Below are 26,069 nucleotides of genomic sequence, written 5' to 3'. Positions count from 1 at the left end.
GGCATTCCGTGGATACTTTAACGAGATAGAGCAAATGAGTGTTAATTCAAACATAGCTTAAGCAACATAAAGCTAGTGAATCTAAGTAGCATCACCTTCAGGAAAGTCGGTAAGCAGTCTCACAGAAGAACTAATCAAATCGTGATAGTCCAAGGCGTTACAAGATTTGAGGATATCATTGTAGCTTCCAAGAATAGCAGCCTATATCCGCTCAGAGAAGAATTACATCATATGAACTAATTAATAGTAAACATGTCAGAAACAATTTTCCAGCAAACTTACCCCCATCTCATTACCCATCTTCCGACACTCTGTTGGTGTTTTACCAGAAGCCTTTGCCTAAAATGAGAAAACAAGCCAAACTTATAACATCAATAATTCTAATAGATGACAGAAAAATGATATCATCAACAAACCCATAAAAGAAAGACAACTTTCAAAAATTCAACACGCATCACCAACCTGGGTCACATATTTCAGCCACCTCTTTGATCCATCCTTGAAGTATTCAGGACATAATGTTTCATTCAAATCATCACCAAATTCACAGGCATTAGAATTATTTTTCTTCTTTTCTTTCTCATATAAACGCACTGCTTCAATTATTGCTCGTCTCTGTTGCCCGTTTCCAAAGACCGAGAATTCAGATGTACGCTCTAACCTGTAACAGTGGGACAAGTATGCGGTAAATGATTTGAGGATTCACTTATCTGTGAGATGCATGTAGATAAGTGATACATAACTGATTATTCTCAACTGCATTGCACAGCCGTGAGTCGTGACACTAATGAGATAACCTACATTCTAGTACAGACAATTCTACTTACGAGGACAGGATCTCATAAAATACCCATACGTCTCTATAATTTGAGCTATCAATTTATTAACAAAGAGTAGACTTTTCCTAAGTAGTGAAAAATTCACTTCACAGACGTTTCACACAAGCTTAGCAAGCAATGACGGAATCAACAAAATGCTTACTTTTCTGGATGCATCCGACAAAGTTGCAAAGAAAATGAATGGAACGTGCTTATTGTTAGTTCTTTTGCTGCCTTCTTTCCAGCAATGTTACCTATGCGTTCTCTCATCTCAGAAGTTGCAGCTGTAGTGAAAGTCATTGCTAGGATATTTGATGGATGGATACCCTATCAAATCACCAGAACACAAACAGATACAGAGCAATTAACAGTGGAAGATACGGAAGTAACTTATAGTTGTGAATAACTGCAGATTCAAATTATATATATGGTTACAATAATGGAAGATGTTGCAGATCATTCGGCAAAAAGAAATGAAAGTACCTCATTCAGCAACACCAAGACTCGACCAACCATGGTGGAAGTCTGACTAGGGAAAAGGAGTAGTTAGCACGACTGTATAAGGTGAAAACCAACAAAACTTGCCCGCTTTCTAACAACACAAAATTAGATTAGAAACAGACCTTTCCACTACCGGGACCAGCTAGAACCATCAAAGGGGTAGAAATATCACTACAGGCTGCATCCCGCTGTCTATCATTTAAAGACTGTAAATATTTTGAACACTCGTCAGACATGCTCTTGATCAATGCAGGATCAGCAGTGATTACGGTTTCTTCTTTCAGTTCCAAGTTGCCATTCAATGCAGGATCAGTGGTGATCACGGATTCTTCTTTGAATTTTAAGTTGCCATTAGAAATAGGTTCATGCATTTTACCAGCACTAAAATCTAATTCTAATCTGGCCTTAAAGTTGTCGTTCTTATTATCTGTGGCCCAAGTTTCATTGCCGCTGCTGATACATGGATTTTGACATGTTGCCCTTCTCTCTGACTCTTCACAGATAACGTCAATCTCTTCTAACATTGATTCGTCAATCTCATCATCTAGAAGAGAAGGAGTTGAGCAGTCATTGCTTAGTCTAAACTTCTCCAGCTCTTTCTGTGGAGTTATGAATGATTCTGATGAAAATTCAACCGGAAGTGCATTTATAATTATAACTTTCTCATCCATGCCACAAGGACCGCAGGAAGGTAAATCTTCAGATGACACAAACCCTGACTTTATGTGTGTGGATGGGGTATTCACATCTAACTCCTTAAGAGGAATTCTATTGAAGTTTAAACCCTTAGCAACGGATCCAGTCCCAGTAGAAACCTTAATTCTGTGAGGCAGAAAACAAAATTAATCAGATTTTGTGTGAGACCTAAAAGTAACCCAGCACCCACAAAATTCCAATTCCTATGACGAGAAGAAAAATCTTGTAATCGATGTTTGGCGGCTGAGAAATGAGAACATGGAAGAACAACGGTGATCAAGCATGAGTATAAAGAAATTAATCCATAAGTTTCTCCTTGGCACATAAAATCTGTCGAGAAAATTAGCGAGATTATCCAAAAGGAACCGATAGAGCTACTCACCTTTGAGGAAAACAATCAGAGAAATCAGACGCAGCCTCTGATGGCCTTTTCCGATCAAAAAGAGGTTTAGCGATCCTGAAGCTCTGAGAAATCCGGACATGGTGGTACTGATGATCCACTATTCCTCTGTTCGGCGGGCGATTCTCCATAGCTCCGCAATTTTTCCAGTTCTCCTTTGCCGAGAAACAGAGGGAAATTTTTGAAATGGAAGAGTAAGAGTAGCAGTTGTTTAAAGAGAGTACATCAAGCTCGAAAGAGACTGTTTGGAAAGATGATTAAATTTGTTCCTTTCTGATTTATGAGAATAAAAAAACACTCGTAGCCAAACAGAAGATGGAATGCTATAGTTGTTTATAAACGTAAAAGGCAAAATTACCCTCGAGTCTGCGTCACGAACTGCGGTGGAAAACAATTGCAAAAACATACTTAAATGTTTGGGTATTTCTATTTTTAACACCTTTAAATATCAAAACTCTCAATTTTATGCCTAAATTTTGTAAAATGACAAAATAACATTGTTTTCAGAAACTCCTTTTCTTGGCCAGTTTGCTACTACAGAGACGAAGAGGACGGAGCAGATGGAAGCGGGGTTTTAACCCTAATAAGTAATAACCCAGTTAGGTCGCAGCTATTTCAGGATATACCACCAAATTTTATTTTATTTTTTTTAATTTTAACCCAGTTTTCGGTTGAAAAAGTCCAAAATACCCTTTTCGTTTTATTTTTTGCGACCTGACTAACATATAACTGATATACAACTAAAAAAAGACAGATTATTTTTTTTTGTCACCTTTTTTAGAATCGATTGTAACTATATTTAGAATTAATTACGAAATCGTAATAAAGAAGTTGTTTTCGAATGGATATTTATTCATTAAGGGTAATTTTGTCTTTTTTAAGGAAAAAAATGGGTTATATTTTTCAGATGCACAAGTGAAATAGATGCGAGACAATGGCTCATTTGAGTGATTTTCCCGATGGAAGCTCTGATAGCATCTTACGGAGACGCCTCATCGGAATCCGACTCTGACGATCTTTCACCGCACCCCGGCGGGAAATCAACCGTCGGGAAAGATGAGACGGAGTCTTCGTTTTCCTTGCCTCCTCCTCCGTTGTCTCTTCTCAATCCGCCTAACTCCTCCGGTGATTCATACGAATAACAGCTAATGTGCTTGTCCTTCAATCTGATTCATACAGATTTCTCATTTTATTTTCGAATTTTTGTTTATTGAAGTTTCGATTGACTTCCTGCCTGCGGAGTCAGCGATTCGAGTGAGGAGCTTTCCTCATGTCGAGGGAAATTACGCGTTGCACGTTTACATCCCTGGTAATTCATGTTCCGCGATTTCACTTGAGTTCAATTTTTTTGTCGTAATTCCGGTACTTTTCGGACACAACACATTGGAACCGTACAGTGAGAATCTCAGGGTTCTGATGTCTGTAGTGTAGTGAACATGAAGGGTTCCTTGTTTAAGGGTATATGTCTACATAGTTCAGTTGCCTATGTTGCAGATTGAATCATACATGAACTGTTCCTCCTTGGAATCTCTTAGTAAATTTCCTTTCATGGTCTTACAAGTAATCACCATGTGTTCCTTCTCTTAAAGCATTGATAAAGTGTTTCACCTCCGCCCAGCTCTTCGAAGTGTTTCTTCCTCACTTAAGTTCATGTCCTTGTGTTTCTAGTGTCTCTACCCTCTACAGCAAAGAAAGAAATCGCATGCTTTCTAAAGAGGGTCGCTTCAGCTGTTCCTGATCTTCATTTGGTGGAAGCTGATGTTCCAGTCAGCATTCTTTGCAAAGATGAGCATAAGCTTGAACACGCCCTTGGAAGAGAGTTCCACATAAGCTTGGGAAGAACGGTTCCAATCCGTGTTCACCAGATAAACTCTGTTGTTTCTCTGCTTCGGCAGAAACTTCAGTTTCAGAAGAGGTCAAAGTCATTGTCTTTAGCATTCTGAGCTTCTGTATGAGCTGCTTCATTTAATTTCACAGACCTAACGAATTTTTCTCTCGCTCTTTTTAACAGGTATTGGATGGATTTTAGTAAGTGGGAAGTGTTTGTGAATGACGACTGCACTCGCTCTTTTCTTTCTTTGGAAATCACCACTGCCGGAGTAGCTGAGGTATAATACCAAACAGGAACAAATCCTTTCAACTTTAGCTTTTCTCTCGCTCAAAACGTTGTTTTACTTCATCATTGAAAATCGGACTGATTCTCGGTTATCTTCACTTCAGATAACTAAGCAGATTCATGCTGTGAATGACGTTTACAAGCTTCACAATCTCCCGGAATTCTACAAGGTCCACATTCCCTCGCTCTTCTCCACGGTTATCGAAGCTAGTAAGCTTGATATTGTTTAGAAATCATCAATGAGATTAACCTATCGTGTATGCATTGATTTTGGCCTTAGGATCCACGCCCGCATATATCCTTGTTGTGGGCATTGGGGGATATAAGCAACTCCTTGAAGGGAGCCGTTGAAGGAGAACTGAAGAAACTCAAAGCCGGTGCTTGCGTGCAAAATCGCATCTTCACTTCTAAGTTTTGTGGGATTGAGTGTAGAATAGGAAACAAAGCATACAAAATATGTTCATTTCCAGACGAATAATATAATTATGTGTTCTTTATGTCTGAAGGCCCGTCGCGTATCAGTTGTAATGTTATATGAGTAGACATAAAGGTCAATAAATCTTTTGCGCCAGGGCTGTCTGAGATTATTAATACCCAAGATTTCCGGGTTATCTGAATTTGGCCTTGTTCTGTTGGGTTTTTCGTAGTATGTTCCTGTCTTGAGGGGTCGGATACCCGAACTTTGGTTACTGGCCGGCAAGGGCGAGTGAGAAGAGGCGAGGCCGAGGCGACGAGATTCGAGAAGGGAGAGTTTCGGAGACCGAGAGACATACTTGGTCCGAGGGGATGAGATGGCGCGAGCGAATGAAACCTTAAATCGCCCTTCGACTCGAAGGCTTTGGCCTCTCACCCCCTCAGCCATGTCGTGTTGTCACATCCGATTGGCGAAAAGGTTATCCGAATATTCGTCCTCTAAATAATCCAATTTTTCGGGTTTGGATTCGGATGTTGTCGTTCATCTTGTATCTATGTGTGGATTGATGTTCCGCCCTTAGGATATCCGAATATTCGTCTTCTAAATAATCCGATTTTTTGGGTTTGGATTCGGATATTGTCGTTCATCTTGTATCCATGTGTGGATTGATGTCCTGCCCTTTGCTTTTCTGTATTTTCTCGCCTCGCCTCGCCTCGCCTCGTTCTTCACCCGACATCTATCTCTTTCTTCACCACGTCTCGCCTTCCTCGGATCTCGATCTTGCCTTCGACAATTCGATCCCTAACGGATAGATAATTCGTAATGTTAGACGACGAATTGAAGGTAGCGTATTCTTGAAACCGCTCCCCAAACCTATTCCGGGTAACATTTGTGCGACTCTTAACAATATGGAAACAAAACTTAAACCATACCAAAATCAAACTTTTTAAGATATTTTGTTATTCAGAATTTCGGTCTACTGAAACAAAACCGAACCAGAATGTAAACCGATAAAACCAACGCGCTAACCGGATGTCCATCAACTATGTGATCGTATTATCGTACTGAGAGTTAATCGGGAAATCTTGACGGCGGCGGAGTGAACACTCGTAAATGCATGGGCAAGGCTTCTCTGGCTCAGCTCTGCGCTCTTCGTCGACTGTCAACCATCTCAGCTCGAGATCGTTCTACGAATGAGATAGCCACCTTGTGTTCAGAGGGAAATCTTCGAGAAGCCTTTCAGAGATTCCGACAAGAAATCTGGAACGACCCTTCTCTGTTCACCCACTTCATCCAATCATGCGCCAGGAAAGCCTCTGTTCGGTATGGGAAGCAGCTTCATTGCCTCGTCCTTGTCTCCGGTTTCTCCTCCGACAAGTTCATCTGCAACCACCTCATGAATATGTATTCCAAGCATGGGGATCTACCTTCGGTTGTCACGTTGTATGGTTTCATGCCCAAGAGGAATGTTATGTCTTGTAACATATTGATCAATGGGTATCTGCGTGCCGAGGATTTGAATGGCGCCCGGAAGGTGTTTGATGAAATGGCCGAGAGGAATCTCGAGACGTGGAATGCTATGATCAAGGGCTTGATCCATCTTGAATACAACGAAGAGGGTTTAGCTTTGTTTAGGGAAATGCACGAGCTGGGGTTTTCACCGGATGTATACACTCTTGGTAGTGTTTTTAGGGGATTGGCTGGTTTAAGATCAGCAACGACAGGGCAGCAGGTTCATAGTTACGCAATCAAATGCGGGCTTGACTTCGATACGATCGTTAGCAGTTCAATCGCTCATATGTACATGAGAAGTGGAAGGCTGCAAGATGGTGAAAAGGTCATTAAGTCTATGCCGATATTGAATGTGGTTGCTTGGAATACACTCATCGGAGGAAACTCTCAAAATGGATGCCCTGAGACCGTCTTGTATCTGTATAAGATGATGAAAAACTCGGGTTGTAGGCCCGACCAGATCACTTCCGTGAGTGTGCTCAGCTCTTGTTCTGATTTGGCAATACTAGGGCTCGGTAAGCAGATTCATGCTGAAGCCATCAAGATTGGGGCGAATTCTGTCGTTGGCGTAGTCAGTTCATTAATAAGTATGTATGCAAGATGTGGATGCCTTGATGATTCCGTTAAAGCTTTCTCAGAATGTGACAATGGAGATGATATCTCGTGGAGCTCGATGATGTCTGCTTATGGGTTTCATGGGAAAGGAGAGGATGCGATCAAGCTGTTTAGAATTATGGAGGATAGAAGAGATTTGAAAGTAAACGAGGTCGCGTTTCTGAACGTACTCTCTGCTTGTAGTCATTCTGGATTGAAAGATGAAGGGCTTGAGTTGTTCGACTCGATGGTGAAAACATACGGATTGAATCCTAATATAAGGCACTATACATGCGTGGTGGACTTGCTGAGTCGGTCAGGCGATTTGGACAAGGCCGAGGATATGATTAGGTCTATGCCCGTAGAACCAGACACCGTCATCTGGAAGACATTGCTATCGGCTTGCAAAACACACAAAAACACAGAGATGGCGAAGAGGGTAGCCAAAGAAATTCTCCGGCTTGACCCTCACGACTCGGCCTGTTATGTTCTAATGGGAAACATTCACGCGGCAGCCGAGAGGTGGGACGATGTCTCTGAGGAGAGGAAAGCTATTAGAGACAGGAACATGAAGAAAGAACCAGGACTAAGCTGGTTTGAACACAAGGGTGAAGTTCATCAGTTTCGAAAGGGCGATCTTTCTCATCCTCGGTCGGAAGAGGTCTATCTATTCCTGAGATTGCTTGCTTTTGAGTTGAGGTTGAAGGGTTATGTTCCGGATACAGCATCCGTTTTGCATGAAATTGATATTGTTCCAAGTTTGTCTACTTGATACATTTCCCATTGCAGAGCTGTGACGTTTTCCGAACTTATTTGCATTGTTTTCCTACACCTTTTTTTTCTTACAAAAAACAAGTTATGTCCAAACATGTTTGTAGGGGTGATTTATTGAGATACCCGATTTCATCTTCGTCTTCAAGGATTTTAGAAAAATATTATCCCGTTTTTCGTTTTCGCAAATTTCGGATACCTAAGAATACAAATTGTTGTTTTTAGATATATTTAGGTAAATTCATTTGAAAGCATGTATAGATATTACTATAAATACATCAAAATACCAAAAATATAAAAGACATTTTATTCATATCCGGGATAACTCGTCTTTCAAAAAAACTCGAACTCGAATCCACGGTCTGGATTCTTGACCACATCGGTCTTCAACTTCGTTGCTTAGTGAATACCATACCAACGTCCCAAATACCCGCAAGACCATGTACCCAAAAGCTGCAGGTCACAAGTACCTGCGCCCAGCCCTACATGTTTGTGTGTTTGGTTCCTATTTTTTAGGGTTTGATAACTGTTCTAGACGTAGACCACATCGGGTAAGGATGATATCATCTTTTTATAACGTTTGAATGTGTTGTACTCAATAAACTGAACCCTAAATTCAAAGCATGTAAGAAAAATACCCAAAGCTTATCTTCTTCTTAACCATTATCTTCCTTTTATTGCTAATCCAACCAAAAGAAACATAACCCTAAACATTAAACTGCAGCAACATAACTTTTCAGCCTAACGGGCACAGGGTATCTCCATTTTTTTTTTTCAAGTCACAACAATGAAATCTTGAGGTCGAAGACAAGAACTCGTTCTTCGACATTATCAAATATTGGTGTACAGAATGGAAATATTGCTTGTGTTGCAAATTATCTTTTACCCCAATTCTCTATCTCTCTCTCTCCCTTTCTGTGAAGTTCTACATCTGTTCAGGGAAGCCATAACCGAACCCAACAAGCAAGCAACGGTAAAGATTCCCCAAACACGGAGGCCGATCTCAGCAGCCACGCTAATCAGTATGGTCTGTAGCGCATGGCCCGTCTGAACCTGGGGACCCTCCTGCACAGAACGAACCACCACGGCTTATTACACTTGACATTAACTACAAGATGGGTTTTCCGAAAAATATAGACTTAATCAAGTAATTGGACTTCTCCTGGTATTAGAAACCGGATCTTAAACTTGTCGAAGAATTTGTCCGCTTTTTAGTTGAAATGGTTCTTAACTTCTTAGTGATAAATGCAATTATAACTGTGGCTTGCTCCCTTAAAAGAGGCAGAGAAGGTTCTGGAACGTACCCATAAGCGTATGGAGGATAAAAAGTAGGTCCGGCCATGAACCCCCGCATGGGTCTAAACGAACGTCTTCCTCGATATTGCTTCATTCCAGGGACGTTTGTTCTCTTTGCTGATACCTGAGAATTGAACCACAACAAAGCGTGTTATAATGCATGTTTGTTTATTTAGATGGACGATAATTTACATGCAAAAGACGAGCTTATACCTTAAGCTGACGACCGTGCAATTCTGATTCATTCAACATAAGAGCATTCTGAACAGCATCTATTTCCACAAACTCGACATAGGCAAATCCTTTAGGCTGGCCAAATTTATCAGTCAGAATCGTAACCCTATTCACCGTCCCACAGGATTGAAAATGCTGCTGCACTTCCTCGGGAGTGCATGCATAGTCCACCTAGATTTAGACATACAGAATAGGAAGTTAATGAATCTCTGACCTGCCAGTTTGCATATATAAAAGGTAAGCAAATGATATGGCAATAGCAAGATATAAGCAACACACCAGAATTGATTTCTGAGATTCCGAAATAAGAAATGCAAATGTCTCTATTTAAAGGCGCAAACATATACGTAAACATATGAAAAGGATTATTAAAGCCTCACATTGCCAACGTATATGGACCGGGCATCCACTTCCTCCTTTTCAGCCAAACTTGGAGAACCACTTGAGGAATCTTCATAGATATGCACCCAAAAAGAGAATGAGAAAAGGGCACCAACCCGATTAACTACGAAGATTTATACCAAAAATTACTAAACTCTTCCGGTGGAATTCAACAAACAGACAGTAAATCGCTGACGAACTCTTTCTCATGCATCAAACTCTAGAATAGTTCTAAAAACTCCCTATATTTCCAGAAATGTTCAAATATCTAAGTAAAGACAATACATCACAACCAAGACACGGTCACAACCACATCACGACCAAAGCATCCGATGTCCACAGTGTTTCAAAAAGAAAAGTATGCACGTAGAGAAACCATTCAGACGAATTTAAGGCATTATCGTTAACAAATCTACGCATCTACAAGGACGTATATACGAATGAATCCATGGCATATACACACACCTTGTCCAGAACCCATCTCCTTCTCAACTTTGGCTTGCATTTCACGCAAAGCCCCAGCTTCCTCCTCGATCTCTTTAAGACGCTTCTTCATCTCCTCCAAGTCCTAATCAACCACCGAACAATTTCAACGACAAAATAACGACATAAACACAGGCAAAACACGACAAGAACCAAAATCGACAAGAGAAGGAGAAAACCCCAGAAGAAATAGAGATCGAACACTTAATGTACCTTGGATCCGGAGGCCGGTTCCTGATCCTCATCTCCGGCGGCGGCGCCATCATCGTACTCCTCCGCATCCATCTCTCCCTCCTCCTCCTCAGGGATATCTCCTCCGTACACCTCGTGCTCTTGGTCATCGTGCTGCTCCATGTCTCTCTCTCTCTCCCCCCGACTGCCGTACAGACGAGATTTCAGGACTTCCGGGTGGGGATTTTTAGGGCTTGAATACAAATCGGGAAAGGACGGCTCTTTCGTGATTATTATATGTAAACAGGGGTAAATTAGGAAATTTGTGTTTTTGTTAGTAGGGCCATTGAATCGAAGCGCCATGAATGGTAATTGACAAGGCATAGAATAAAATAGACTATCAAATATCATATATAATTATATATATATAAGTACATTTTGTATAAAGAGGGTGTGATACATGTTCTCTAGTTAAGAATATGAAAGATTTTTATTACGTAATTTTCAAGAGTCAAATCTCATTTAGGAATACACATTGCAAATGGTTTAATCATACGTGCATTAGTCACAAAGTCCAAAGAGGCACAGAAATTAAAGTTGGTGTTTTTGTGTTTGTATATATTTTTATTTTTGTTTCCAAAGATCATTCTTCTTTTTATTTATTTATTTAAAACTCTTTATTTATAATAACTAAATACTTTATATGTAAGAGATATTTCTATGTATAATAATTATATTCAATTTTTTAATGTTTAATTAAATATAGTATAAAAGTCTCTATATATTTTTTGTGTATACAATAAATACATACATGAATTTATATATTTATAATACGGGAGATGTCTACTATTATATAATTAGATTAGATTTCATGTTCTTTTCACACGCTGATCTCCTTGAACAACAATTTTTCGAGGGAAGATGGTTCAATCAGAGCTATAACATCGGAATCTTGAGGTATGATTCAATTTATACTTTTTAATCGGCGACATATTTTTCTATATGTAACAGAACTCGCAACTATTGCAAAATATTTCATTTTTATCCAGATATCGAATCAGTTACTTCTCTTCCAAGAAACATGTTTCGTTATCTTTTTTTTTTCAATATCCAATCTTTCATTTACTGAAAATTGAATATGAAATTCTTTATAGTAATGGAGTGTTCTCTCTTTACGAATCATTAGCATTATTTTCTCACAGAACAACCATGTCCGTAAGTTTTTTCCGAAATATTTTCATCGGTTTTTTTTATCCATAGACAGCGAAGAATGATTCATAAGAATCGCTCGAGTTTTTTTTTTTTGGTTTAAGGTGCTTTGTATTATCTATCCGGAAAAAATTACAAAAAAGTCAATGTTGGTAGTATACAAAAAATACTCCTCGACAAGTTTAATTCCCATGTGAAAGCGGCAATTACAAAATCAACCAAATAATAACTAATCATCTGCCATACGCCGTTAAATGGTACCAATTTTCAAGCAGTGCATTGTCGGGTTACTCCGACCTTCTACCTTCAAGGCGAGAAATGTATATCGCATTGTGCGGTCAACTTTTCTGCGGATTTTCTTTGCAGATCGCTTTTTTGCCGAAAGATCCGATTGTTCCTTTCCCTCCATAACTCGTAGACTACAACCTGTGTGCAGAACATTGCTAGTCTCGGTTATCCGTGATCTTGGCCGAAACCAGGAGCTATCATCCACTATAAGCATGCATTGACGTCATCCGGTGGTGATGTGCCACAATATGCCGCCATTGGGATCCAAACACGGCTGTTGTATGAACATTTAAAAAATAAATGCTCGTGTGATTCATTTTCGCTGTTGCATAGAATACATACAAGCGACACGTTCAATCCCCACGATGCAAGTCGGTCGCGGGTTGGAAGTCTACTTTGAACCACCTACCACAAGATGAAAGACATATGCGGAATTGCACTCTAAACCAGACAAGGTGGTACCATGTGACATCTGGGTCGTGCGATCGTATGAGAGCACGCGTACTTCCCGAGTGAAAACAGGCACAATATTCTTCTGCTCTTTGCCGCCACTGAAACTTGTCTTTGCATCTGTTTGTTGCGGGTGGTTTAATGGTAGACAGTGCTTGCTGTAACTCAACTAGCCTTTTACTTCTAGCAGGTGGTAATCTCCAACTTCCCTCAATGGTTGTGTCACTAACAAGCGCATGTCGCCGGATGTGTAACAAGCGAGGTCCCGTCTCTCCAACAAGGCTGATAAGTGGTCCCTTCTCAGTCCAGTTATCAAACCAAAAGGCAGATTTCATGCCATCACCTATTTCGGCTCTTAGAAAAGTTCTTCCCAAGTCACGCAACTGGAGTAATTTCATAAAGTTGTATGATGTAATTGTTGTTATCGGAGTGTCCCAAAATCCATGCTTTCTTATAGTATTCTCCTTGATCCAATCAACCCCAATATACTTTTCCTTACTGAATAATAACCAGATCAACCGCAATCGGAAGGTTATATTAACCTCCTCTAGCCTAAACAGTCCAAGTCCTCCTTCTCTTTTCGGTTTGCATATTTGCTCCCAAGAAATGCGGTAGCTTATTGCATCATCCTGTTTCTTACTCCACAAGAACCTTGAGCACATTCCATCAATTTGTTTCAACACGAATTTTGGCAACATAAAGACCATACTCCAAGCGTTGAAAGATCAATCGAATCGAGCCGTATGAGATGATGGTAGATATGTGATATATGCAGAACAATCGAATGGAATCGTAGAGTCATAGAACTTAGAATGGATCATAGAAGATCAGATAAAATAAATTAGGATGACAAAAAGAAGAAGAAAATTTAATATACATATCGAATTAAATTAAGACAAATCTTATTTTCATTATATTCAACTAAATGAGACAACAACATAGATTTATTTGAAATAAAATTTGATCAATTATGATTAATAAAGTATATATAGCACACAAATAATCTTAGTTTTTAATTTTTCTGATAAAAAATGATCAAATCTTAATTTGTATATAATTTAATAATATAAATTTAAAAATAAAATATATTATATTTAATTTTAAAATGAATAATAAAATTATTTAAAACTTGCATATATATTTATTTCGCACAAAAAAATTAAATAAATTTTTAAAATATATATTATATTTAAATTCATTTAAAAATATAATAAATATATATATATTACATTAGATGAACCATAAAAACGAAAATCGTAATCAACATTACTCTCCCCTATTCATTCATCTTATCATGTGGAGACAAAGTTCAACTTTCATCACGAGGATTCAATTTTATCGATAAGAAAAATCATCCAATCACTAAATCGAAAACTCGCATCATAAATCTAAAATTGATTTGACAAAAAACCGTAGAAATTGTTAAGGTTTTTGTGCGAATTAATGTGAAATATTAGTTTGGTCGGGTAAAGTTCCCTTAAATTTCATTGAATTTTTATTTTGAAGATCTTTCAGAGACTTGTTGAATCGATAATTGAATTTGCATATTGTACTAAAAAAATCAGACGAATGGATCAAACTGTATCATAGCTTAAGTCTGGTAAATATCGTTAATTTTTTTGAGGTCAAAACTCATATGATAGATGATTTACGAATTGATAATAAATTTTTCATATATAGAAAAACTAAGTCAATGTCTGCATTGCAAAATAAATGAGCTTATAACGGACTATGGATGGTCAGATAAATCAAATCGGGATCTAATAAAAATAATAAAAAATAAATTTAACAAAATATAGGTCAAAATAAATGAAAAGATCTAAATAAATAAGGTTTCAATTCAAATTTATTTAAATTAGAAATTGAACGATTTTATACGTAATATTATTATGATAAAAATATATACTAAACAAAGTTGACATAATTTTATTTTTATTTTTTAGAATAAAAGTAACCAAATTTTAGTTTGTAAAAAAAATAATATAATCAATTGTATAAATAAAAGAATCACCTGATTAGTTTTGTATTATATAAAATTAGTTGAGTTAAATATGTATCTATAAATTTAAATATTGATGAGATTATATAGATTTAATATTATACTATTATTTATTGTGAAATATTTATTGAATTAAATATGTTTTTATTTATAACACCAACCAAATTTATATTGTTTGTTTAAAACTATCCTTACTAAACTAATGTTAGACATTTCTATAAATATCCCCGAGTTTACAAAAAAAAATAATACTTTTCATTAAGTCATAATTTTTTAAAATATTCATCCTATAATCCACATTCAAACCGTTAGTTTTATACCATAACTCACAAAAATATAAAAAGATAGAATATATGCATAGTATATTTACCATCCCGTTATCTTCACATTTAAAAAAAATTCTTTATATCGTTTAAGAATTTGAATTATAAATTCAAAACAAGATAAATTATATTTAAAATTTTAAAATAAATAATAAAATTACTTAAAATTATATATGTATTTTTAGACTGCATGTTGCGTGCGAGTTATTACCTAGTAAATATAAAATTAAACAAATTAGTATTTATAAATGCGATATAATTTTGTGTTATTAAATTAATTAAAATAAAAATGTGTATAAAAAATCACATTGAAAAATCCGAACCTCAACTCTCACTCTACGAAAGGAATTCCAAACTTACCAAAATCGGATCACAACTAAACAAATTTATAAAGTAACTGTTTGGTTCATATTTTATTCTAATGTAATTCATTTAGATGTTATATGTGAATTCGGTCCGGATTGTTATTATTTCTTCTTAAATCTTTTTTATATATGTAAGTAGGTGACATAATGATTTTTCTAAAATATGTGGGATAGTGACAAATTTACAAAAGGAATTGGTTTCATCTAGTTTGTAAATTTGGTTTAGTTCGATCCGTTTTCTAAACAAATTAGATTTATTCAATCCTAACTTATGAGCTCAACACATATATTGAAAATATTTTTTTACATTATTAGATATAATATTAGAAATATTGTCCCAAATCTTATAAAATCATTTGATGATTTTGAATATATTTTACGTTATTAGATATAATATGTAAAATACTATCTGAAATATAGTGTTATTCGATTTATTCTATTTATAAATACGTAAAGTGATAGTTTTTTAAAAAAAACATTATAAAAATGTGGTATTGTTGTTCAAATGTAATATCAAAATCGGATAAAAAGTAATCAACCTTACAAATTTCGGGTTTTGTTCAAACTTAATTTTGTTTACATGTTGTCCAATTTAATCGGTTTAAATTGAGTCCAGATTGGTATTATTGTTCTAAAATCTTTTTTCTATGTATTTAAGTGGGTCATACGATGACTTTAGTGAACTAGGTGGAACAGTGAAATAATAATAATATTAATTATTATTATTGATATTATTATTATTATATTATTATTATTATTATTATTATTATTATGGGTGTAAAACGATGATTTTGAGTTTGACTCGACCTATTCTGATTATTAAACAAAGTATAAAATATCCAAACCTAATTTGGCGGTTCACAAGGCCGACATAATATTCACATACAAATAAGATTTTAAAAAGTAATAAATACTCAATTTACACAGGTTAGGATTCAGAGTGATTCATATCTTTACATTATTTTAAGTTGTAGTTGGTGTTCATTTTTAGATCCGCTATGCAAATCCAAAACTAATAACATATAATACTACTTTAAAATAAGATTAATATAAAGTTATGATTTTTATAAAATAAAATTCAAAAAATTCAAAATCAATTTTTAAAATAAATTATTTGTATCAATAAAAATCGGATTTAAATATAAATATCAAACCCAGTTAAAATCTAATAAATATATAAGAAAAACAAAACTCAATAATATGTCAATCGATGGGCCTCGTAGGCTCCAATGGAAATGCTGTGGGAGATGATTGATTTATGGACCGACGTGGTCAAACAGATCATTGACGCACAACTCACTCACCAATAAACTTACATATATATATAAATCAATTGGGCGAATGCGTTGACTTTTGTGAAGCCGATGATAACTTCGTAATGCCAAAGTCATCGCACACTCGTTTCTTCTTCGTCTTCGGCTCCTCCTTTCTTATTATTGACATCTTCACCTTCTGAACAGAAATCAGGATCCATCCGCCATTGAAGAAGATGGCCATGATGCTCGTCGACTGCTCCCACTGCCGCACTCCTCTCCACCTCCCTCGCGGCGCCACTCGCATCCGCTGCTCCCTCTGCCACGCCTTCACCCTCGTCGCTCCCCATCCGCGTGGCTTCCACGAGCCTCCTTCCCCTTTCCCACCTCACGCGCCTCCTCCCCATGTTTCTCCTTTCACACCTCATGCGCCTGATCCGGCGGTTTCTCCGTTCAACCACGCGCCGCCGGGCCCACCGCCGGCGGCTCACGGGAATAAGCGGGCGGTGATCGTCGGGGTTACGTATAAGAATACGGAGAGCGAGTTGAAAGGCTGCATCAACGACGCCAAGTGCATGAAGTTCATGCTGATGAGGCGCTTTAGCTTTCCAGAATCTTGCATTCTCATGCTCACCGGTATATATACATATATATATATATAACTTGCAATTCTCATTCATTCCTTCCTAGTTATGTTTGGTTTGGTGTGGTGGCTGATTATGAAAACAAATTCAGATTCGAAATTCCGACCCATTTGATCGATTGATATTGTCTAGTTAGAATCACATTCTTCTTGTCGTAAGGTGGACAAAATATTTTTTCGGTGGAGAATTCAAAAACTATTTTTAAAAAAAGGAGAATTAAAGAAAGGGGAGACGATATATAACAATTCTAAAACTCTGTTTTTTTTATATATATATAAATGACAAATATTAACCTCTTATTTATTCTAGATATAAGGACACTTTATGGATTTTAATTAAATTTTTTTTTTGGTAACCGGATTCGGATATGTTAATATCAAAATCAATAATGTGATTTAGATTATACGATCTCTATCCAAATTAATCATATACACATGAATGTCCTTCATTTATATGTTTTCTATAGCATTTTCATATATCAAATAGTTTAATTTATAAAGTTCTAGAGATTGAGTATCTCATTGATAAAGATTATATATATTGATCTAGTAGTTCAACTGCAATTAACGTTACGCCGTAAACACGAGATTCGATCTGATGCATGAGCGCAGAAGAAGAATCGGATCCATGGAGATGGCCGACGAAGAACAACATAAGAATGGCGATGCAATGGCTAGTCCGAGGCTGCCAGCCGGGAGACTCTCTGGTCTTCCACTTCTCCGGCCATGGAAACAACCAGAGGAACTTTTCCGGCGACGAGATAGACGGTTTCGACGAAACCCTTCTTCCCATGGATCATCACACATCCGGAGTCATAGTGGACGACGAGATCAATGCCACGCTCGTACGGCCTCTCCCCTACGGTGTGAAGCTCCACGCCATTGTCGACGCTTGCCACAGCGGCACCGTCCTGGATTTGCCTTTTCTCTGCAGGATGGACAGGTCCGTACGTACGTTTAACCTCTACATACACATCATATATATCTATATGTGTGTGTCACAGCAGATTGAGAGATTGATGTTTTGTTAGAAATCATACTCGTTTTCGGTCCATTAAAACATGGTTAGATCCACGTTAATGACCGAAATTCGATTACAAAAACTTGAAACAATATCTCGATCCAAATGTTTTCTCAGATAATCTAATATGACACATTTTATTTTTGGGAAAATCCTATAAAATACCTCAAATCTGCCAAAAAAATGTATATAACTTTTAATTTGACAAATAAATACATCAAATATGATATGTGCAAAAAAAAATATCAATTCTTCAAGTCGAAAACAATTTTATATACGGTCATTAATTACACCGTTGATAATTCTAATCAAATTGTTAAAAAATGTTTAATTTCAACGGAATTTAACAATCTTTATTCAAAAGGGATTTTATATTCGGAAATTCCGAAGACATCGATGTGTAGAAAACTGCTTTCAATTTCAAAAGTTAATTTATTTTCTCAATATATTTAAATACTTGATTTATTTATTTGTCCAATTTAATGTCCCATAAGATGTAGCGTCTATATATATAAATAGAAAGCAAAAATAAGATGTTTAGAAAAGGGCAGCGCCATATGGAATATATACCTTTCTGGACGTGTGCATGCATGTGTCTCTTCGTATTCTCTGGTCAGAACGTAAATATGCTTGGATTCAGACAAGAGAAAAAAAAACATTATAAATTGACACATAATATAATATATGAATGGGAAGATATGATGAGTGTACTTTAATTAGATGGTCAGTCGTTTTGTGTTGATATATATATATATATATATATTTTAATTTCTACTGTGGAATTATGTATTAGGATGGGAAACTACGAATGGGAGGATCATAGGCCTCCGAACGGGACGTGGAAAGGGACGAGCGGAGGGGAAGTCTTCTCCTTCACTGGCTGCGACGACGACCAGACCTCAGCCGACACTCCCGTACGTATACATCTGCCTTCTTTCCACCTTACCAACCAAAATAAAAATCGAATAGTCGAAATATACAATTATAATAACAATACTATGAACAATTATATACCCAATCAAAGTTGGCCGAGTGGTTCTTTGTTTTAGAAGGGTAGTGGTGGTGCCCTTGTCCCAAATCTCATTTTCGATTCGTCATTGGGGAAAGTGTACAGAGTTTATCTCCGAATTTTGGGAGAGGTAGTTGAGTCGTAACTACGGTGAACTTTCAAATTTAAAAAAAATACTATGAACAATAAACTCTAAATGAAAAAAAGAGATGGAAAGTGAATATATACTAACGTTACTAATCAACTAACAGTGAGCAAGGGTTATATATATATATATATATGAACGATCTTTCTAACGTTTCTTGTTGGGCAAGTAACAGGAGTTGTCGGGGACGGCGTGGACGGGGGCGATGACGTATTCGTTCATCCAGGCCATCGAGAGAGGGCACGGGACAACGTACGGGAGTTTGCTGAATGCGATGAGATCGACGGTCGGAGAATTCTTCAACAAAGAGAAAGGTAGGGAGCTCGTCGAAGAAGGCGACCTTCTCACCACTCTCCTCGGTTTACTCATCTTGGGCGCCGCCCCTCCTGATGAATCCGTCCACCAAGCCCCCCAAAAGCCTCAGGTATTCCAATTTTTCACATTTTCCATATATATATATATATATATATATATATTGTAATTCCATATTCAGTAATAATATGGTAAATTATATTGGGTATATTTTTTTAATGCAGGAACCTCAGCTAAGTGCCAATGAGCCATTTGCTGTGTATGGGAAACCTTTCTCATTGTGACAGATTTCCATTGTTAATCCCTAAAAATAAGATTTTTTCTTGTATTGAATTAAGTCTGGGAGTTGTATTTTTTTAAAGGAAAAACTATGTTTCCTAATATCATGAGGTAGCGACACGTGGCCCATTGAGTTTTTTAAATAGAAGCTCCAGGCGTGATGTCATCCACGTGGCAGCCCAGCCCCTGTAAATATGACCGTTGTTCGGCTTTCTAGTTTTCTACTTGTGGGTTGCTCTTCTTTATCCCCATTGGTCTGTTCGCTTCGACTGTCTCTCGGTGTCTCTTCCATGGCTTTCGCTACGGAGACTGTTAGGGTTGATGTGGTTAGTATTTGTCTTTAACTAAAAGTGCAGGAAAGATTTGATTTGTGTTGAAGACTCCAGAAGATTATTGAGATAAAATCAAATTATGAAGAGATAAACCAAGTAGTTGAAAAGATAAACTCCAATCTGAAGAAGATCAAGTCAAGAAGATAAAATCTAATCAGAAGAAGATCAAGTCGAATTTGGGAGTTAGAGTTTGAATCCAACACGTCTTGGCAACTATAAAAGAAAGAGCATGGAGCATGAAGGGGCCACGCACAAAAAGAGAGAGAGCTTGAGAGAGTTTAGTCCGTTCTGAGAGTTTTTCATTCTGGTGAGTGTTACTTGAGCGAAAGTGAGTTGTAACTGAGGGGGAGCCCGAAAATCATAATCAGGGCAAACCATTCAGGGGAGTGTGGAAACACTTGGGGTGCGTTTTGCTGATAGAATTTACGTTGTAAAGGGGAACAAACTCAGGGGGAGTTGTGTTCGTGGGTTGGATTAAGCTCGAACAAAAAAGAGTTGTAATTCACGATCTTTACAAGTGAATAGAATCAGTGGATTGTTGAAGAGTGCGTATTCGTTAATTTTTTCAATTGGTATCAGAGCCTGGTTACTGATCGTAGGATTATTCCTCTCATATCAGTGTGGGACAAGCAATACGCACAATGCAGACACTAAAGGAGTTACAAGCCTTTGGAAGATCGTTGTTGCTTGATGCAGACAACTATGGGTATTGGAAGGTCAAGGTTATGAACCTTATCAAAGGAATTGATGAGGATGCCTGGATCACAGTTCAGAAGGGGTGGACGATTCCAAAAGTCATCATTGATGGTGTGGAGACGCTTAAGCCCAGCGAACAATGGACGGTGAATGAAAAGAAAGCTTCAGCACTAAATTCAAAAGCACTTTCAATCATCTTCAACACTGTGGATTCGGATGAATTCAAACAGATCCAAGCGTGCAAAACCGCCAAAGAAGCTTGGGATGCCTTGGAATTGATACATGAAGGAACATCAAGTGTTAAGAGGAAAAGGCGTGACATTGTCAAACATCAGTTTGATAAGTTGGAGATGGATGAGGATGAAAGTGTGAAGGAGTTTTGTGGAAAACTCAGTGCATTGGCGAATGAAGCTGCAGCTTTGGGAAAGCAGTACAAGGATAGTAAACTGGTCAACAAATTAATCATGAGCTTACCGGAGAAATACATACCTCAAATAGCTGCATTCCAGATGGTGCACAACACTGACAATGTAAGTTTCAAAGAAACCGTTGGTATTTTTGCTGCTCATGAATTAGAGTTGAATGTTATCAGAAAAAAGTCAGTGCCACCTCGCAAAAAAGGAGTAGCCCTTCACGTTCCAGAAGATGACTCGCTTCATATTACAGCTGAAGACGATATGTCACTTATAGTGAAAAAATTCAATAAGTTTTTCAAGAAAAAAACTTCATATCCCCAAAAGCAAGAAGCAAAAGAGACCAACAGATGTTTGGAATGCAAGGGAAAAGGACATTGGAAGGCAAATTGTCCTAGTGTTGCCAAAAGAGAAGCTGTCTTGAAGAGTCTTCAGGAGATACAATGCTATGAATGTCAGGGCTATGGTCATACGAAAAAAGAGTGTTTGGGAAAATCCAAAGGAAAAGGAAAAGTCATTGTAAATCATGACAACTCTGAGACAGAATCTGAAGAAGAAGAAGAGGAAGAGTTACCAAACTTATGTGCATTCATTGGGATCATAGATGAAGAATCTGATGATGAAGAGGTAGATGTAAACGAACTCTACAATGAGACAATGAAGATCTACGAGATTAACATGAGGCTGGTCAAGGAGAAGAAGGAATTGGAGCTGCAACTAAAAGAAGCAAAGACCGAAATAGTGGTAAAGAAAGAAGAGATCACTCACTTGAAACAACAACTAGAAGAAACAAAGAAGAATGTACGAATGCTTGGAAGTGGAACAGAGAAGTTGGACTATCTGCTCGGCATGGGCAGACATGATCCTGGACATACAGGGCTTGGATATGTGGGCGAGCAAAACAAGAACCAAGGTAAGTTTGTGTCAGGAGGAATACTGGGCGAAGAAGTACCTGACAAAATCCGAAGGGACCCTCACTTCAGACCTGACTTTCAACCAATGTACTCTCGACCTGATTTCCATACAAGGCACTACCAACCTAACTTCCAGTCGAGGAGAACATACCAAGAGAGACGGAGCTGTTTTTTCTGTGGTAAAAAGGGTCATATTCGAGCTCATTGCCATCATCTAAAAGCCACTCGGGATAAAGGTAAGTATAATCACTATCCTTTTACTGTGAAACAGATTTGGGTAAGGAAGGATGCTCTTAACTGTAATGTGGCATTGATCTCTGAGCAAAGTAACCATGATAACATATGGTACCTTGATAGTGGTTGTTCAAGACATATGACAGGGAAGAAGGAGTTGCTATCAAATCTTGTCAGTGATAAAAAGGAGATGACGTGACATTTGGCGATGGAAAGAAGGGAAAGATGGTAGGAAAAGGTTGTCTCAATATTGAAGGAATGCTTAATCTCGCTAATGTGAATGTTGTGTAGGGACTTAAGGCAAATTTGATTAGCATTAGTCAACTTTGTGACAATGGTATGAAGGTAAGATTCACTCATGATGCGTGCTATGTGTCTAACGAAAAAGATGAGTGTGTGTTGACAGGGAAACGAACAACAAACCACTGTTATACCTGGACAGAAAAGAACAAAAATCAGCCAAAGTGCTTCAAAGTATCCACCACTGACAAGTCAGGGGCTGTTCACAGAATGTCAGAGCTCACTCACGACGAGAAAATTGTACCCAAGTCATGTCGACAAACTCGAGTTCAACACAGGAGGATAAATGAAATACAAACCGAGAGCACCAGTGGAAAGAGGTATGGATTCGTATGTGTTGATGGTTTATTCAATTGGACGAATTGTTTTAGGGAACAAGTTGACAAGAAACACCTCGCGATTGAGTATGTTCCCACAGAACATCAACTGGCTGATCTCTTTACAAAACCACTTGACATGAACAGATTCATGTGCTTCCAGAAATCTGTAGGTGTTGGGGAACAATAAAGATTTTTCTGAGTACTCGAGTCAGGGTTCCCTCAGTCGTTGGTAGGTACCACTCACTAGGATGAATAAGAAAAGTTGCAGTTAATTGATACTCCGCTGTCAACTAATTTGGTTGATATGAGTGGACTGTGTTTACAGTGACTCGGGTCTAAGTTGTGAATTGAGATAGCTAAACGATGGTCTAAGGGCAGAAAAGGTCAAAGATCTTTTCATACTCCTCTGTAAAAATTATATTTTACAAGAGTATACCATGTTTTCCATATAATTTCTCCCCATAAGTTCTTCAAAAAAAAAAAAAAAAGGAAAAAAGAAAAGAAAAAGGAAAAACAGTAAGGGGGAGGAACGAAAAAAAAAAAAAAAAAAAAGAAAAGGAAAATATAGAAAAAAAAAAAAAAAAAAAAGAAAAGGAAAAAACGAGTAGTCTGGACTTAAATGGTAAGCTATTCTCTTTGATTTCAACGTCCTAGAAGTTCAAATAATTGTTCAATATGTTTGTTCTGAATAGATGAGTGCTCCTTCATAGATTGTGAGAAGACCCTGATAGATGACTCCTGAAAAATCTGGTTTATTTTTTTTAAAAAAAGGGTTTTATTATTTTTGCAAAAATGTGATGAGTTTATCTTGAGTTGGTTAAGCGAAGTCGGATAAGCTACGTGGGTGAAAGTGGGAGCTGAAAAATCTGAAGTGTATCTTGCAAGTTACTCCCTGAAAATCTGGTTTATTTCTCTCTTGAAACTAACCTACAGAAAAAGAAACTCGACATTTTGTGTTTTTACTCACACACAAAGGGGGAGAAGGTATTGAAGATGGCCCTTCACAATGCGTCAGGTGACCCTGAGTAGTTTAACGTATGATTTGATTGCTTGAACTCAGGTAAGTGTATGATATGAAACTTGCTTTAGAATGTTTTGAATTCCAACTCATACACATAGGGGAGATATGGGTCAAAGACTTCTGGTGACAAGTGAAGAACACCGAGCAACGGACATAGATTATTTTCTAACGTTTGTTTGTGTATGAGTAGAAAGTCAAAAAGGGGGAGATTGTTAGGGTTGATGTGGTTAGTATTTGTCTTTAACTAAAAGTGCAGGAAAGATTTGATTTGTGTTGAAGACTCCAGAAGATTATTGAGATAAAATCAAATTATGAAGAGATAAACCAAGTAGCTGAAGAGATAAACTCCAATCTGAAGAAGATCAAGTCAAGAAGATAAAATCTAATCAGAAGAAGATCAAGTCGAATTTGGGAGTTAGAGTTTGAATCCAACACGTCTTGGCAACTATAAAAGAAAGAGCCTGGAGCATGAAGGGGGCACGCACAAAAAGAGAGAGAGCTTGAGAGAGTTTAGTCCGTTCTGAGAGTTTTTCATTCTGGTGAGTGTTACTTGAGCGAAAGTGAGTTGTAACTGAGGGGGAGCCCGAAAATCATAATCAGGGCAAACCATTCAGGGGAAACGAACAACAAACCACTGTTATACCTGGACAGAAAAGAACAAAAATCAGCCAAAGTGCTTCAAAGTATCCACCACTGACAAGTCAGGGGCTGTTCACAGAATGTCAGAGCTCACTCACGACGAGAAAATTGTACCCAAGTCATGTCGACAAACTCGAGTTCAACACAGGAGGATAAATGAAATACAAACCGAGAGCACCAGTGGAAAGAGGTATGGATTCGTATGTGTTGATGGTTTATTCAATTGGACGAATTGTTTTAGGGAACAAGTTGACAAGAAACACCTCGCGATTGAGTATGTTCCCACAGAACATCAACTGGCTGATCTCTTTACAAAACCACTTGACATGAACAGATTCATGTGCTTCCAGAAATCTGTAGGTGTTGGGGAACAATAAAGATTTTTCTGAGTACTCGAGTCAGGGTTCCCTCAGTCGTTGGTAGGTACCACTCACTAGGATGAATAAGAAAAGTTGCAGTTAATTGATACTCCGCTGTCAACTAATTTGGTTGATATGAGTGGACTGTGTTTACAGTGACTCGGGTCTAAGTTGTGAATTGAGATAGCTAAACGATGGTCTAAGGGCAGAAAAGGTCAAAGATCTTTTCATACTCCTCTGTAAAAATTATATTTTACAAGAGTATACCATGTTTTCCATATAATTTCTCCCCATAAGTTCTTCAAAAAAAAAAAAAAAAGGAAAAAAGAAAAGAAAAAGGAAAAACAGTAAGGGGGAGGAACGAAAAAAAAAAAAAAAAAAAAGAAAAGGAAAAAACGAGTAGTCTGGACTTAAATGGTAAGCTATTCTCTTTGATTTCAACGTCCTAGAAGTTCAAATAATTGTTCAATATGTTTGTTCTGAATAGATGAGTGCTCCTTCATAGATTGTGAGAAGACCCTGATAGATGACTCCTGAAAAATCTGGTTTATTTTTTTTAAAAAAAGGGTTTTATTATTTTTGCAAAAATGTGATGAGTTTATCTTGAGTTGGTTAAGCGAAGTCGGATAAGCTACGTGGGTGAAAGTGGGAGCTGAAAAATCTGAAGTGTATCTTGCAAGTTACTCCCTGAAAATCTGGTTTATTTCTCTCTTGAAACTAACCTACAGAAAAAGAAACTCGACATTTTGTGTTTTTACTCACACACAAAGGGGGAGAAGGTATTGAAGATGGCCCTTCACAATGCGTCAGGTGACCCTGAGTAGTTTAACGTATGATTTGATTGCTTGAACTCAGGTAAGTGTATGATATGAAACTTGCTTTAGAATGTTTTGAATTCCAACTCATACACATAGGGGAGATATGGGTCAAAGACTTCTGGTGACAAGTGAAGAACACCGAGCAACGGACATAGATTATTTTCTAACGTTTGTTTGTGTATGAGTAGAAAGTCAAAAAGGGGGAGATTGTTAGGGTTGATGTGGTTAGTATTTGTCTTTAACTAAAAGTGCAGGAAAGATTTGATTTGTGTTGAAGACTCCAGAAGATTATTGAGATAAAATCAAATTATGAAGAGATAAACCAAGTAGCTGAAGAGA

General features: G+C 37.4%; 6 protein-coding genes across 8 annotated transcripts in view; 4 read left to right on the top strand and 2 right to left on the bottom strand.

Moving 5' to 3' along the window:
• Positions 1-2,590, bottom strand: part of LOC104825051 (ATP-dependent DNA helicase SRS2-like protein At4g25120) — a 9,484-nt gene extending 6,894 nt beyond the window's left edge. For all 3 annotated transcript variants that reach the window (XM_010557297.1, XM_010557298.1, XM_010557299.1), the window contains exons 1-8: positions 2,398-2,590; positions 1,442-2,141; positions 1,302-1,343; positions 982-1,145; positions 463-661; positions 283-339; positions 96-201; positions 7-15 (exon numbers count right to left, since the gene is read on the bottom strand). In XM_010557297.1, the coding sequence (XP_010555599.1) occupies positions 7-15; positions 96-201; positions 283-339; positions 463-661; positions 982-1,145; positions 1,302-1,343; positions 1,442-2,141; positions 2,398-2,546 (1,426 nt within the window). In that variant the 5' untranslated portion in view covers positions 2,547-2,590. The remainder of the gene's footprint in view (positions 1-6; positions 16-95; positions 202-282; positions 340-462; positions 662-981; positions 1,146-1,301; positions 1,344-1,441; positions 2,142-2,397) is intronic.
• Positions 2,591-3,334: 744 nt separating this feature from the next.
• On the top strand, positions 3,335-5,162 carry LOC104825050 (U6 snRNA phosphodiesterase). Its single transcript, XM_010557295.1, has 6 exons — positions 3,335-3,540; positions 3,632-3,724; positions 4,084-4,330; positions 4,427-4,523; positions 4,636-4,701; positions 4,812-5,162. Exons 1-6 carry the CDS (start codon positions 3,375-3,377, stop codon positions 5,007-5,009), a joined length of 867 nt encoding a protein of 288 aa, XP_010555597.1. The 5' UTR covers positions 3,335-3,374; the 3' UTR covers positions 5,010-5,162.
• Positions 5,163-5,895: 733 nt separating this feature from the next.
• LOC104825049 (pentatricopeptide repeat-containing protein At2g41080) lies at positions 5,896-7,958 on the top strand. Its single transcript, XM_010557294.2, has one exon. It carries the CDS (start codon positions 6,064-6,066, stop codon positions 7,822-7,824), a length of 1,761 nt encoding a protein of 586 aa, XP_010555596.1. The 5' UTR covers positions 5,896-6,063; the 3' UTR covers positions 7,825-7,958.
• A 578-nt stretch (positions 7,959-8,536) lies between these two features.
• LOC104825048 (polyadenylate-binding protein 1-like) lies at positions 8,537-10,641 on the bottom strand. The gene is made up of 6 exons (XM_010557293.1): positions 10,431-10,641; positions 10,200-10,302; positions 9,734-9,804; positions 9,333-9,524; positions 9,128-9,243; positions 8,537-8,888 (listed from the first exon to the last, which is right to left on the bottom strand). Exons 1-6 carry the CDS (start codon positions 10,569-10,571, stop codon positions 8,843-8,845), a joined length of 669 nt encoding a protein of 222 aa, XP_010555595.1. The 5' UTR covers positions 10,572-10,641; the 3' UTR covers positions 8,537-8,842.
• Positions 10,642-16,417: 5,776 nt separating this feature from the next.
• LOC104825046 (metacaspase-2) lies at positions 16,418-19,939 on the top strand. Its single transcript, XM_010557292.1, has 5 exons — positions 16,418-16,911; positions 17,531-17,861; positions 18,733-18,853; positions 19,269-19,517; positions 19,630-19,939. The coding sequence occupies exons 1-5, from the start codon at positions 16,512-16,514 to the stop codon at positions 19,687-19,689; spliced, it is 1,161 nt and encodes a 386-aa protein (XP_010555594.1). The 5' UTR covers positions 16,418-16,511; the 3' UTR covers positions 19,690-19,939.
• Positions 19,940-20,657: 718 nt separating this feature from the next.
• On the top strand, positions 20,658-23,080 carry LOC104825183. Its single transcript, XM_010557470.1, has 4 exons — positions 20,658-22,445; positions 22,565-22,618; positions 22,680-22,747; positions 22,945-23,080. Exons 1-4 carry the CDS (start codon positions 20,658-20,660, stop codon positions 23,078-23,080), a joined length of 2,046 nt encoding a protein of 681 aa, XP_010555772.1.
• The last annotated feature ends 2,989 nt before the right edge of the window (positions 23,081-26,069 follow it).

Source organism: Tarenaya hassleriana, unplaced genomic scaffold (assembly GCF_000463585.1).
Source record: "Tarenaya hassleriana unplaced genomic scaffold, ASM46358v1 Cleome42, whole genome shotgun sequence".
Lineage (NCBI taxonomy): Eukaryota > Viridiplantae > Streptophyta > Magnoliopsida > Brassicales > Cleomaceae > Tarenaya > Tarenaya hassleriana.
This window is presented reverse-complemented; position numbering and strand designations above follow the sequence as displayed.

What these genes read in the sequence shown, in the direction of transcription:
- LOC104825050 (XM_010557295.1), top strand. Translation starts at nt 3,375, where the DNA reads ATGGAAGCTCTGATAGCATCTTACGGAGACGCCTCATCGGAATCCGAC. An exon ending in CAATCCGCCTAACTCCTCCG is followed by an intron (nt 3,541 to 3,631) that starts GTGATTCATACG and finishes TGTTTATTGAAG; the next exon opens with TTTCGATTGACTTCCTGCCT. An exon ending in ATCTCCCGGAATTCTACAAG is followed by an intron (nt 4,702 to 4,811) that starts GTCCACATTCCC and finishes TTTTGGCCTTAG; the next exon opens with GATCCACGCCCGCATATATC.
- LOC104825049 (XM_010557294.2), top strand. Translation starts at nt 6,064, where the DNA reads ATGGGCAAGGCTTCTCTGGCTCAGCTCTGCGCTCTTCGTCGACTGTCA.
- LOC104825048 (XM_010557293.1), bottom strand. Translation starts at nt 10,571, where the DNA reads ATGGAGCAGCACGATGACCAAGAGCACGAGGTGTACGGAGGAGATATC. An exon ending in GGTCCATATACGTTGGCAAT is followed by an intron (nt 9,525 to 9,733) that starts GTGAGGCTTTAA and finishes GTCTAAATCTAG; the next exon opens with GTGGACTATGCATGCACTCC. An exon ending in TATCCTCCATACGCTTATGG is followed by an intron (nt 8,889 to 9,127) that starts GTACGTTCCAGA and finishes CGTTCTGTGCAG; the next exon opens with GAGGGTCCCCAGGTTCAGAC.
- LOC104825046 (XM_010557292.1), top strand. Translation starts at nt 16,512, where the DNA reads ATGGCCATGATGCTCGTCGACTGCTCCCACTGCCGCACTCCTCTCCAC. An exon ending in TTTCTCTGCAGGATGGACAG is followed by an intron (nt 17,862 to 18,732) that starts GTCCGTACGTAC and finishes ATTATGTATTAG; the next exon opens with GATGGGAAACTACGAATGGG. An exon ending in AGACCTCAGCCGACACTCCC is followed by an intron (nt 18,854 to 19,268) that starts GTACGTATACAT and finishes GGCAAGTAACAG; the next exon opens with GAGTTGTCGGGGACGGCGTG.
- LOC104825183 (XM_010557470.1), top strand. Translation starts at nt 20,658, where the DNA reads ATGCAGACACTAAAGGAGTTACAAGCCTTTGGAAGATCGTTGTTGCTT. An exon ending in AGGAGTTGCTATCAAATCTT is followed by an intron (nt 22,446 to 22,564) that starts GTCAGTGATAAA and finishes AATGTTGTGTAG; the next exon opens with GGACTTAAGGCAAATTTGAT. An exon ending in ATCAGCCAAAGTGCTTCAAA is followed by an intron (nt 22,748 to 22,944) that starts GTATCCACCACT and finishes GAATTGTTTTAG; the next exon opens with GGAACAAGTTGACAAGAAAC.